At 37.0% G+C, this 13,958-nt stretch overlaps 2 protein-coding genes across 6 annotated transcripts in view; one reads left to right on the top strand and one right to left on the bottom strand.

Annotated features, from left to right (window-relative positions):
• wus (TM2 and DnaJ domain-containing protein wurst) overlaps positions 1 to 7,571 on the bottom strand; it is a 30,180-nt gene extending 22,609 nt beyond the window's left edge. The window contains exon 1 of one of the 5 annotated variants that reach the window (XM_067093666.1): positions 7,551 to 7,571. Coding sequence is in view for 2 of the 5 variants with exons in the window: in XM_067093662.1 (XP_066949763.1) it covers positions 1,551 to 1,639 (89 nt within the window). In the remaining 3 variants the exon portion in view is untranslated. Of the gene's footprint in view, positions 1 to 1,550; positions 1,801 to 1,841; positions 1,878 to 1,996; positions 2,208 to 7,550 lie in introns of those variants that run through there. The other 4 variants (XM_067093664.1, XM_067093665.1, XM_067093662.1 and 1 more) reach the window with 4 other exon arrangements.
• A 2,578-nt stretch (positions 7,572 to 10,149) lies between these two features.
• Positions 10,150 to 10,848, top strand: LOC136832909 (melanoma-associated antigen B4-like). The gene has a single exon (XM_067094567.1). The coding sequence runs from the start codon at positions 10,150 to 10,152 to the stop codon at positions 10,846 to 10,848; it is 699 nt and encodes a 232-aa protein (XP_066950668.1).
• Positions 10,849 to 13,958: the final 3,110 nt, after the last annotated feature.

Raw genomic sequence — 13,958 nt, 5'->3', positions numbered from 1 at the left:
GAAAACTGATGCAAGCCTGTATATTTTTACAGGTAAACATCAAACTCGTTAATTACTTGCCCCTGAGAAACAAATGACCTATATTCAACCATATCTGTTATGATACTTGGTGTTAGTTAGATATTAAATATTTAATATCTAACTAATATTATAGTATCATTGCACCTGTATTCACCTCCAGCACCAAGTGACATAAGGGTCTCCGTGAAATTCCACCACTTGTGCTTTTATCTTCCAAAAATTTCCCCTCATCTCCGGTGTCAAATCTCAAGGATCTCATCCCAGTAGGTCTGGATCTTCTAACTTCAGGTGTCCAGCTGACGCTATCATACAGCCTACTCTGCACCCACAAGTAGTGCGAAGACCATGCCCAACCCACCTCCATCTCCTTGTCATCATTATCTCATCTATGTAATGAATTTCAGTAACTTCAATCATGGTATTATTTCCAACTATCTTTTCATCTGACTCCCAAAATTCTTATCAAAAGTTTCATTCTCAAATCTACAAAATCTTTTGATATAGCTCCATTGTCATACCATGACTCATGTCCATTGCTTATGGCAAAACAGATTGTTCTGTGCTTGTGTATAATCATCGTACTTTCGTATGCAATTTCAGTCTCCTTAGTATCCAAATCTGTTTCAGCCTGCTTATTGTTTGGTTTGCCTTTCATGTCAAGCATCACTGGGAACAAGAAGTTAATATACTACAGTCAAAAATCATCCGAAACATCAAAAACTACCACCTGTCAGATAAACCCCATTTTAATGCTGGAATAATTTAGCAATTTCCACAATTTTACTACAGAAATAGAGGGTTATTATCTACTGACATGATTTGATAATTCCCTCTTACATATTTATTAGGCTAGCCTAGGGTTCATAACTGGAATATCAAGGTTAAAACATGAAGAGCTAACATTAAACTTCCATAGCCCAAATTAGATAAGTGCTTGCCTTTAAATGGAAGTCATTCAAATTAAAACTTTACTTTAAGCCATTATCACAATTAGGACTTCAAAATATCATTTTCCTCTGTTTTAGTGTGTGCTTTTGAATGTTTCTGACATCTGTTCTATTTGCAAATGACCTAATCAACTACATCAGACCTAACCTAACCTAGGGTATCAGGTCCTTACCCAAATGCATGATAATGTGTAGTTGGCTGGGTCATTTGCAAGTGAAACGGCCATCAGAAATGTTCAAAGCCTACATTCAAACATAGGAAAATAATTTCAAGTCCAGAATGTAATAACGGTATAAGGTAAAATTTTCCCTAGTTCAAAACAAAACAAGCTAAACAATTAAGCATTCCAAAGGGTATAGCCTACTTATAGTACAAACATACAGATATAGCTCAAGCAGGTTAAGCTACTTGTCTATGAGCTTAGCTGTCTAGCCTAGTCCACCCCAAATTAAATCACACAGCAAATTAATCTCATATGAAAGACTTATGGTTATCTTAACACTATTTAAAAGGCACAAGTCTGCCGGGATTGAACAAACATACACCGAACAGACTTAGTTGTACGCTATAGGCTACCGCACCTTGGTCTCGGCCTCTTCTTGAAATCTAAATCGCCTCCGGCTATGTAACCCGTTGGGTTTACTACTTCAAATTCAGTCGTCTGAGGCATATGTGATGCAATAAACTTCCAGTCAACAATTCCCTGACGACCTAACTGCTAATTTGCACAAGGAAACAAACCCGCTAACGGTACCGTCGGTACCGCGTTTGACAGTAAGGGTCAGTGACTGCGACTGGCAGGTTATTCACTTCTAGCAAGAAGAAGAAATGTAAACAGTTCAAAATACGTGTCATTCAACACAACTACTAACATTTATCAACACTGCATGGATGGCAAAGGATCCCCGCACCGGTGCAAGAGCTTGTTTAACACTAAAGCTTTGGGTCAGGGAAGCTAATTAATCATTCAAAACAATCAATACAATAACCTTTCGTCATTCAATACTTTACGAAAGTTGTGCCGTACCTGAACGTGGGTGGGCGGGTGCAGTGTCAGACCCGGCTGTTCGACCGTGCTGTAATTATCTTGCATAATCACAAGAACGTGGCGTGTTAATTATCTGTTTGGGTTATGTTTGTCTTATCTATTAACAAAAAATATTACACTATTGTGTGTATTATGGAGAATCTCACTGTAGCTTTGAAAGCAAAAGCTTACAGACCGTTCGTACATGTGAGCACTTCATATTTCGAATATTTGCTATCGACTATCCATTGCAATTTGCACAAAAAAATGCAGGCTTGGAGCGGAAAGAGAACGTAGGTGGGAGGAAGTCGGGGTATTTGCATAACGCTTACCAAACACTACTTGTTGCTTTACTAGAATCTTCCTGTGAGATAGCGTTTTTCCGTTCCACCGCTAAGTAACTCAAGTACCTTGAATAATTCAAATTGAAAAAAGATAATTATTGTAATATAATACACTCATTTGGAATGTTTACCACTTATCAACTAAACACGAGGCATTTTCATGGGAGGCGATAGAAAAGACCTCCCACCTTTCGAACAAAATAGTCTTTTACAATCATTTAAAATATTGCTATTAAAATTTTTTGATGAATGTTCTATCAAAAAAAAACTTGTGATTAATCGTGTAAATACTAGATTGGACTATTGAAAGTCTACCTATTAGATGTTGCAAAATATACTAAAGAGAACATCACAATTAATAAAGGGTGTGGCATCTCGGGATAGGATTACACCTGCATGAGTTGCACCACTTGCCTATCAAAGATAGACTAATGTTTAAAATATGTGTTATGACTCATCAAACTATCAAGACTAGACGTCAACAATATTGGAGACTTGCTACACATAATACAGCCGACAAATGGAGCCAACACAAGACTAGCTACAGATGATTTTAAGATTTTGAGCTTAGATGCACCTTGAATGTTGGTTTTAATTCTTCAGGCCCAAGATTGCAAAATAAGCTCTCGTGTGATATATCTCGGGAATTGGAAATGGATTATGAAATTTAGGCCAAAGGCCAAGCACTGGGACTTATGGAAATGGAAACTGAGCGCAAAGGAGGTGTGAAAGGTACAACAGGAGGAAAGCCTCGCAGTTGCACTACGAAACAATTGTTCAGAAAGGGTGGAAAGTACGATGGAAGAAAGATACATGAATGGAGGTACAGGAAAAGTAATTAAAGAGGTTGCAGTTAGGGACCGAAGAGACGCTGCCAAGAAACTTGAGTAGCGCCTACAGTGTACCGCATGAGGGGCACTGATGCCACTACCCCCCTACGGGGATGAAATATGGGGAACTGAAAACATAAAGTCTTTCAAGAGAAAAATTGAAGACATTTTCCAAGTGTTATGATAGTGTGGATGGTACAATTAATATGTAGCATGCCATATGACTCTCAGACAATCTCAGCAACGCTGTATGTAGGACAAATGAGGTCGAAGGTCCCACCGAGCGCCTTCGGAGGAGTGGAACCAGAAAGCAGCCAACTTAAAGTTTAAGTAAGCTGACTGACAAAGAGCATCTGTCTATTTATAAATTTTACTTAACTCACATAATTAATATTTTCTCCTCACCAAAATTAAAATAAAATCCAATCAAGAAGCTTCCTCTAACTCTTTTGAAAAACGTGATCTGATGCACAGACTCCTTTGATATGGTTACAGAACACATTACATCTAAAAATGAAGAATAAACTGGCATGCAAATCAATTGTGCAAAGAAAAATCTGGTGCTTTTATTTTATTCATGAGTCATGTAAAATTCATCCATTTAGCAATTTATATAATGACGAAATTCAGTTTAATTATGCATGACAATTCAAATAACCGGCAGTCTGCAATTCATAATGTTGAAAGAAAATAAAGTAGTCTATAGTATACGTTATTTTTAAGTTGTAATTATGTCATGTGAAAGAGTTTCAGAACGGTAGCAAAGTGAACCCCTTGACAAAACCACCATACGCCACTGGTTTATGTAATATGAGGAAATATTTGGAAACTATATACTATTTGTTTGCATTCAGTTTTAAAAAATGTTGCTTTTCTTCAACGAATTGGTCGGGCTATTTGCAGAAAGGTTGGAATTTTCGCTACTTTTATATTTTTAAATCAAATAGCTTCAGATTCTTCAAAATAATATTTTAATTTGACCCAAAAACTGTATGGAATGTCATTTTGTTACTTATGCTGATAAAGATAATGAATGTACACCAGTGGCGGATCCAGGATTTAGGAATGGGGGGCGGGAGCGAGGCAATAAACTAGGGGGTCTGGGGTAAGCGGTAGCTCCCCAGCGGGATCCGGGGCGGAGCCCCCGGAGCAAAATGCTTTACAACATTTCACAAGCATTTTGGGACAAGTTTTGGTACATTTATGGTGATTAATATGTATAACCTGTAACCAATAATTCTTGTTAGATGGAAACCAGTGACAGATCTCTACTGATTGACTGAAATTGGGATATATAATACATTCCAGTTTCAATAGTTAGAGAATACCTATTGATCCAAACTGAAATATAGATGATGCATACCATTCTTTACCACAAATGTTAAATTCTCTACTACACTTGCATTTGTTGCATACTAGTAGTTAAGCAAATGAAGCAATGTGCATAATTTACCAGTAAAGTACAAAGAAAAATACCGAGATCGTCATTATTAGCTCAAAGAAGAAAATAACAAATCCTCAGGCACAAGCAAATCTTTAAAAATTACTGAAATTGGAAACTCAAACAGTGTGTGTCCAGAGTGTGTCAGATATCTAACAAAGACTTACTATAAACATTGACTTGTACGCGTCCGTTTCAAGAAAGGCTCCTCCTCCTCCCCCCCATCCCCTCCTTTCTTCTTTCTTTCTCGCATTCTTGGTCCCTCTAAGCCCGTTGTTTCATCGTTGATTCTTTTTTTTTTTATTTTACACCCGATTTTTTAAAATTTGTTCTTTATACTACTATTGCTAGAACAGCAACAAGAACAAGAACAACAACAACTACTATTAATATTATTATTATATATAAGTTTTGATTTTTGCTGACATTGATGTTTGATAATGATCCACTCTTAGGGGCGCCATTCATAGCTGAATCCCCCCCCCCACCCCCTAAATCCGTCACTAATGTGCGCTAATTTCTAGTAATCATTCTCAGAGAAAAGTAACACAAAAGCATAGTGATTTTTAAAATGATTTTTGTTGTCAAAACAAATTTATGACAACTGGAAAATTAAACATTATTTTCGTTGTCAATATAAATTTATGACAAGTGGAAACTTATCTCTTTCATTATGAGAACTGGTAGAATCTCATCTTCGTTTAATGTCCTTCACCTTGCTTACAATGACGTGGCCTAACAAATCAATTGTCAGTTACCTCCATAAACTGCATCATATCAAACGAAATATTCCAATTTAGTTTTGCAGAAATGTGAATAAATTTTCCTCAATATTTACAGACCATCATTTGAGTTTATCGGTATCATATTTAAGGCAACATATATTTTTTAGTGACTGAGATTTAGCGTGTCAGATATTTATAATTGTATATTTAGCAACTCGGTTTCATTTGTTTGAGTATATGCAAATAGACGTAAAAGAAAACGAGGCCGTTTAAAATAAGAAAATGTACTTTACAAAATTGTTGGTAAACGGATATAACACCAATTATTATTATTATTATTATTATTATTATTATTATTATTATTATTAGCTGAACTACACCCCAGGCTGAAAAAGCAGAATTACCTGCATATATAATACTACGTAGCAGATGGTAAAGTTTAGGAAGATATGAATGCAAAATATGATCAGACTTATCAACTATTTTTTACCACTGAACGACTGTGCCAGAGATTAATTTCAAGACCAGGGGTACAAAAATAAAATAGAAATCTGTTTTTTTCTGTCCAACAATTGAAGATCGAGTCAGGTGCTAAAGACCAAACAGGGGAACAATAATCAAAACATAGACACATTACAAGAATCAAAACATCTCCTCGGGATAGACGGGTCTCCAAAAATCTTGGAAGACTTTCTACGTATACCGTTTTTGGTTTAAGTAATCAAGATCGAGCTATAATTTTCTTTGTTTTTTTTTAACGAAACTGAAAATATAAGACTTTCGCTGAAACGCCATATCAAGTCATTGCTGTACTCGATTTAAAAAAATAATTAAGATACTAGTAGGATTATTAAAAATACAAAATAAACGAACCATGGTATTGATATGATGCCAATTTGCTGAGGAAGATCATTTTCATACCTTAATGTCATAGCTATAAATATCAGTATTTCTGAGTCCAGTTTCATTTATATAAGAAAGTGGCTATTGTTAAACAAGATTTGAAAGGTGCACTTGATTATTAGAACTTAAGTTCACACACACCTTTTTTGAAATTATCATTTATATCCAAAATGCTAGCACGTGTGATTCTTCAATAGCTAATTATACATCTGTAAAGGGTTAATGCTTTATCAAAAAGAGTAATTCAGCATATAGACAATTATATACCACAGACTGCTATATGCTCTGTTGTAAATGATTTATTGGCATTGATGGATGAGGACATATGTGGTCTCCTGGTCTTACTCGAGCTCAGAGCAGCTTTTGATTCGCTTGTGCATGAACTACCTCTAAATAACTCAGGAATTATCGAGTATGTGGATGACTACTGTACTCGCATGACAAAAAGTACTGTATAGAGACTGGCAACTCATTCGTTTTATGAAACATTAAAAAGTGGAGTACCCCAAGGAAGGTTGTAGGCCCAATCCTATTTTGTATATATGCAACTGAACTGTCTTATGTTCTACAGTGACAAAGGGTGAAGTTCCAGTCATTTGCAGATGGCAGCCTGTGTTACTTCTCTGCAAATGATGCTGAGGATACAAATGAGAGGAGAAAGAGGCTATTTATTTTTTATCAATTTGCTTATTTAACTGTTTGTTTGCTTGTTTTCAAGTCTGTTGTTTAACAGGATTATAAAATTAGTTATATGTGGATTTGTATGAGAATTTTACAAACGGATGGACTTCTTGACTGTCAATAAGGGATTTGGTTTTGGAAGAGATAGGAATACACGCATATTCTCTCTCTCTCTCTCTCTCTCTCTCTCTCTCTCTCTCTCTCTCTCTCTCTCGTGTGAAACTACAATTACGGTTCAGAGATGCCAAGGATATCCAAAACAGCCTCGGGTACATCAACACCAAACGGGTCCCAGGTTGGGCGCGCCTCTCTAGGTTGGGTTAAGTTCGGTTATGACGCATTCCTTCTTAATAAATACTTGTCAAATTAAATAAAATTTCTAAATGACAAGCGGGAGCTCTTGGAAATGCACCAGCAAAATGAAAAATCCGGATAAATCAAATTCCGCTTATTACCTGAATCTTTTGTTCTTGACCTTAGAGAATTTAATAGAAAAAAATCAGTCAAACTCACTGTCAGCACACATGATAAATTATGAACGAGTGGCGGTAAAGGAGATATATATAACAGATGAAATATGGAATGCATTATATGCTACAAATAATATAGCGTTGCTGAGTGGGGACTTACCTCGATGATCTTGGTGAGAAATATGTCTTGCAAGAGATGTTGACTCTAAAGAAGACAACTCGACCAAAGTTCTTCCTTTGAGAGAGGCATCAGTTTCACTCAGCATCGATGTATTTTGAAAAGGAAAATCTTACTTATACTCCTTGTCTATTTGCATAATGGATGACACGTTAAAAATAACAAATAGGTTAAAGACCAAAAATCTGCATTGATAACGTACAAATAACAATACGCGCCGAAGTTTCTTTGGCGCAATCGAGTTTTCTGTACAGCCGCAACAGCGTATAATCAAAGCCATCAAAAATAGATCTATCTTTCGGTGGTCTCGGTATAATGCTGTATGAGCCGCGGCCCGTGAAACTTTAACAACTGCCCGGTGGTGACCTATCCTTAAATAAAATAAAAACTACTAATACTAAAGGGCTGCAATTTGGTACGTTTGATAATTGGAGGGTGGATGATCAACATCCCAATTTTCATCTCTCTAGCCTCAGTAGTTTTTAAGATCTGAGGGCGGACAGAAAAAAAGTGCGGACAGAAAAAAGTGCGGACGGACAGACAAAGCCGGCACAACAGATTTCTTTTACAGAAAACTAAAAAAACTAATTAATATTTAAAACTGCGTAGTATTTTCTTTCATTTCTCGCCTCATTCCTATTCGATAGTTGGTACAAAAGGTATGCACTGGAGAACCAGACACTATTAGTTAATACTTTCAACCAGACGCTATTAGTTAATACTTTCAACCAGACGCTATTAGTTAATACTTTCAATCTGTAATGTTTGTTTGAATATGTAGAGACTGGGGTATACGTACAGCTTAAAATACTAGATGACGCTAAAAATATATGAGCAGATATTTTAGGAATATATTTGTACAGATATCTGTATCAATTCCAATAAATTTTTGGCATACTGGGAGTTGTAGGTGCAGTCATGTAATGTGCAATATGAGGCAAAAGCAATGGTCCGTCGGGGGGCATTTCTGACAATTTTTTTTGTTGACTGACATCATTTCTTAATAAAGCAATTCATAAAATTCAAGCAAAGCCTCCCCGAAACATACACACCCTCGATGAACATTTCATGCCTTAAAACACGACAGAACAATATGAAAATGTATTACATTTAGCTATTTACAGTTAACTTTTTATCTGGGCCTATTCTACCAAAGGCGCTCTGATGAACCCTTTACTTAGTTTGTACTAAAAGCAACTGTGCAGTGACATTATTTCTTGAAAGACTTGATATTTACAATAGTGCATACAAATACGAGGAGTATCAGGCATTCCCGCTGCTCAAATTAAAAATGCCAAGTCTAAGGTACTTGTTTTCTTTTTTATTTTTCACATTTTCACTATTCAAAACTCTTTGGTTCACCTCACTCCCCCTTCCCTTTCCTCCCCCCTTCCCTCCCCTTCCTACCACCCCTCCCTCCCCATCTCGGGACTTTCCTTAGTAACTGCAGTACTAGTATCGTTACTGAATCATCATTATACTGTAATGACATCGTTGGCAAAACTGATAATAACTAAGGCAGGAAGTTTCTGCCAGAGCAGAACATTGCGAGAACTGTACAAGACCTGTCCGATTCAAGTGCAATACGAATTATGACGACAACGTTTGTGAATACCTTTGTTGCATCAATTGTCACACTTCTGTGAATACATTTGTTTTAGCAATAGTAACAAAAAACTAAAAAAGTATTGTATTCTAAAGATAAAAAGACTACCATGAAAAGGCCATGGGAATTCGCTTTGGAGTCGTGGGTTTACAGCATACTCTTTGTTGAATTAATTGACATAATTGTTCCGTGCTTTCTAAACTGAAGTGGCAATCGTAGCTTTGACACAAGGCCAAAAAAAAAAAAAAAGAGAGAGCACTGCTTTCAGATGTATTTTTATGACATTCTTTCAATCAGAGAATGGTTGAACTTTGATGTTTTTGCATATCGAAATTTTTCTGTCTTGTGTTGAGGAAAATGAAAAAGACAAAGCAGCCTTGGAGTGCACACTATAGTAAAACGTGTCATGAACACAAGTCGGCAACTTGTCACATATTTACCTCAAACAGGTTGAAAACAAGTCGATAACCGTCAGTGGAGAACAAGCCTTTGGCAAATGCTGGATAATGGTATGAAGTGCAGGTTAGAACTATCATTGTCGTTGACTTGTATTTAACCTGTTTGTAATGTGTGTGCAGTAAGTTTCCGACGTGTGTTTACGACATGTTTCCTGCATCTACTGGCAGACACAAACTACCTGAAATTTTAAGCCAAGACAGATCTGAAATATGTACATCACTGTTATGAAGGTGTGAATTCAGTCATGGTATATGGAAATGCATATGAGAAAACGGAACCCAGTGAAAATAAATATTTCAACAGAAATTCGAACTAAACAAGAGAAAAAATGGCCTGCAAGTGTTACCTGCTATAAAAATGCTTTATGGTTCATTTGGAAGTTGGCAACATAAACGCTTTTTCCCCTTTACTTTCAAACTTCTCTCACGTAACTTCTTCATAAAATAAATTGATCCGAACAAGTCCTTCCCTGTTTAAATCCACACCATACTTCCTTTATCAAACTCATTCCGGAGGATGTCTTTCAGTGAAGGATCTACAAAATCAAATGCATTCCAGAGGATGTCTTTCACTGAAGGATCCATAAAATCAAATGCATTCCAGAGGATGTCTTTCACTGAAGGATCCATAAAATCAAATGCATTCCAGAGGATGTCTTTCACTGAAGGATCCATAAAATCAAATGCATTCCAGAGGATGTCTTTCACTGAAGGATCCATAAAATCAAATGCATTCCAGAGGATGTCTTTCATTGAAGGATCCATAAAATCAAATGCATTCCAGAGGATGTCTTTCACTGAAGGATCCATAAAATCAAATGCATTCCAGAGGATGTCTTTCACTGAAGGATCCATAAAATCAAATGCATTCCAGAGGATGTCTTTCGCTGAAGGATCCATAAAATCAAATGCATTCCAGAGGATGTCTTTCGCTGAAGGATCCATAAAATCAAATGCATTCCAGAGGATGTCTTTCGCTGAAGGATCCATAAAATCAAATGCATTCCAGAGGATGTCTTTCGCTGAAGGATCCATAAAATCAGATGCATTCCAGAGGATGTCTTTCACTGAAGGGTCTACAAAATCAAATGCATTCCAGAGGATGTCTTTCACTGAAGGATCCATAAAATCAAATGCATTCCAGAGGATGTCTTTCACTGAAGGATCCATAAAATCAGATGCATTCCAGAGAATGTCTTTACTCAAGGATCCATAAAATCAAACGCATTCCAGAGGATGTCTTTCAGTGAAGGATCCATAAAATCAAACGCATTCCAGAGGATGTCTTTCAGTGAAGGATCCATAAAATCAAATGCATTCCAGGGGATGTCTTTCACTGAAGGATCCATAAAATCAAATGCATTCCGGCGTGCACAAAATTATTTTCAGGGATAGTTGCGCGAAACAAAACACGAGCAGACATCCACATAGAACACTCTGACGGGGAGTTCACGAATGACGTTCCGCCTTTCATCTAATACCTTTTTATTTGGTATCCGAGCTGCTGCTCGAAATATATAGCTTGTAATTTAACCCGTAGAGTTATGGTTAAGCGAGGCAGGGGGGGAAACCAAAAGCCGTTATTGAAATGAACAAAATTGCTTTCATGTTCTGCTCGACTGCGACAACAAACATAAATCAGCTAACAGACAAATGGAGATGAATAAGGAACAAACGGTGAATGCGTTTGAGTGAACGATTTATTCATTTCAGCCGTCCAAATCAGAATCATGGCCGACCTTTACTTACTGACCCGATTTGCAAACGCAAGGAAATGAAGAAAGAAGGTGTGTCTCCCAATTTACACCTTTTCTATTAAAACGGAAAGGGAAAGTTATACAATAAAGATATTATAACAATATAACTTAAGAGTAATCTCTCACAATTCCCTCTGGAAACACTGTTTCTTTACATCTATTCAGCGTGTCTGTAAACAAGCACTTTTCACAATGTCGATACTCAGTTAAATCAATCGTTCTTCTTACCTGTGCCTACGCAAACACGTAATAAAACCTGATGTTTCCGCACGGGAAATGACTATAAATTTCAGTATTCATTAAAACAAGACTTATCTCTTGCACTGATTATTTTGAACAATAAACACAAGGAATATCTGATGCCAAGGAAATCTTTATCGTCCCAAACAAAGATTCCTTTATTTCTGGAATCTTATCGTAAACATATCAGCGGATGTGTTGGATGACGCTTCAGATATTTCGAAGCCTGCATGTGAACTGAAAAGTTGCACTCTTTCGTAGATTTACTAAAAAATAAAACTGGGTTAAACACGTTATCCAGCAAATAGTGTGTTGATATGCAAATAGGAGCAACATCATTAGCAATTAAAAAAATTCATCCACAATTTGTAATTTAAGAAAAAACAGGGAACGAAAAAAAATCTTTATCAACTTCACAGGACTACGAGAGAGAGAGAGAGAGAGAGAGAGAGAGAGAGAGAGAGAGAGAGAGAGAGAGAGAGAGAGAGAGAAATCTCACGATCAGTATGATTAGCAATTCAAAAAAATTCATCCACAATTTATAATTTAAGAAACAAATAGGGGACGAAAAAAATCTATCAACTTCCCAGGACTACGAGAGAGAGAGAGAGAGAGAGAGAGAGAGAGAGAGAGAGAGAAATCTCTCGATCAGTATGATACTATTTTGTTCCAAATCGTGAATACGATATTTATATATAACCAGAATACCCATATCGCTAAAAAGGGCGGCACCATATGAAAAGGTTGGGACGGCCAATCCCAACTCCAGGGACAATACGTACCGTTCCGAAGCTCGAACGAAGGTACCCCTCTTTAACTATTAATCCAACTTTTTGTACGCTTTGCTCATTTCTTTTCTACACCGCGAATAATCAAATCCCGGATATCTTGCTATAGCTCTCAAGTCTTCTTTGAACCTCATTCACTTTTTTAAACCAAACGAAAACTTCTTTCAGTTTTCTTCTGAAGATGGAAAGAGAAACCCACAAGATCCCTGTGTATAACTTGTTACTTGTAAATATTTACATATTACTTGAATCTCGAGTACTTTCAGGTCCTAACTGTGACCCTTTTTCAAGAGATGTGAAGGTGGTCAGGCTGGTTCAAGAAGATTCCTGGGCCTTGAACCAGCCTGACCACCTTCACTTCTCTTGAAAAAAGGGTCACAATTAGGACCTGAAAGTACTCGAGATTCAAGTAATATGTAAATATTTACAATTAAACAAGTTATACACAGGAATCTTGTGGGTTTCTCTTTCCATTCACTTTTTTGTTAGGGGTACACAGAGTTCTAGAGCATATTCTTTAACAAACAATACAAACAAACAAGTGGTCATTCCCACTTCACACAAACACACACACACATTCTAAACATTCCTTATCTCTGTCTGTCTCTTTTTTGTCAACATATATAGTCCAGCCACACAAATATCCATTGTGTTCAAATGGTGACAAAGTTACCCCCCGCCTCTTTTGACTTTTACGTTCGAACTTCTCGTCTTTTTATTATTTCCCGCAACTTCCGGCCGTAGGTCATCAAGGTGCATGTTGGCCATCTTAATATCTTCGATTATTTTTGTCCTTCCTTGACGAAGCTTAACTCTGTTTGGACTGGCTTTCACCTTGTATGCTTCCCCCCCCCCACACACACACACAAATGCAGTGTATAAAAACAGGGAGACAATACGTGCATATTTTCTGAGAAAGAGGAACACAGATACCACAAGCTTTTAGCGAAACTTTCTGAACAAAATTATTTCATCTTGAATTTTATACATATGCATTTCCTCTATGCCACCGGAAACAGGCGTGCCAATTATTACAGTAGCATCAGCCAAAGCAGGGTGTAAAAACAACGTGAGACCTTCTGTACGGCTGTGCTACCTGACAGTACTGTGAAGGAAGCTAAAAAAAAAAAAGCCTTATATGAAAACAAGCAACATTGTGAGTGGGTTATCTCGTTTTGGATCATGTTTAAGTAAATTTCAATACACTGCAAAGGCATTTGTTAGCTTGTCAGTGAATATGTTAGATATCTGGTCAATAAACATAGCTAAAACAACGGACCTTAATGGAGAATGAAACTTTGCAAAGTACTTTTGAATGCATTAATGCAATGGTTCCGAAAAGATCAAGGTCGTGGTGTAGCCAGACGTCTGGCAATAGGAAGGCTGTGGATGGGGGGAGGGGGGCGTGTTCTTGTAGTGTATGAGCAATGTGCAACACACAAAACACTGCATGTTAAGCCACAAATACCACTTCATATCGAATTAACTATATCTTAAGAATGACTTACACACAAAGGGAATTACCACTGCTAGGTGCATAT

Source organism: Macrobrachium rosenbergii, chromosome 50 (assembly GCF_040412425.1).
Source record: "Macrobrachium rosenbergii isolate ZJJX-2024 chromosome 50, ASM4041242v1, whole genome shotgun sequence".
NCBI lineage: Eukaryota > Metazoa > Arthropoda > Malacostraca > Decapoda > Palaemonidae > Macrobrachium > Macrobrachium rosenbergii.
The sequence above is the reverse complement of the archived record's forward strand: the minus strand, read 5'-3'. Positions and strand labels throughout refer to the sequence as shown.

Excerpts from the sequence above, each read along its gene's own strand:
- LOC136832909 (XM_067094567.1), top strand. The coding sequence starts at position 10,150 with ATGTCTTTCAGTGAAGGATCTACAAAATCAAATGCATTCCAGAGGATG.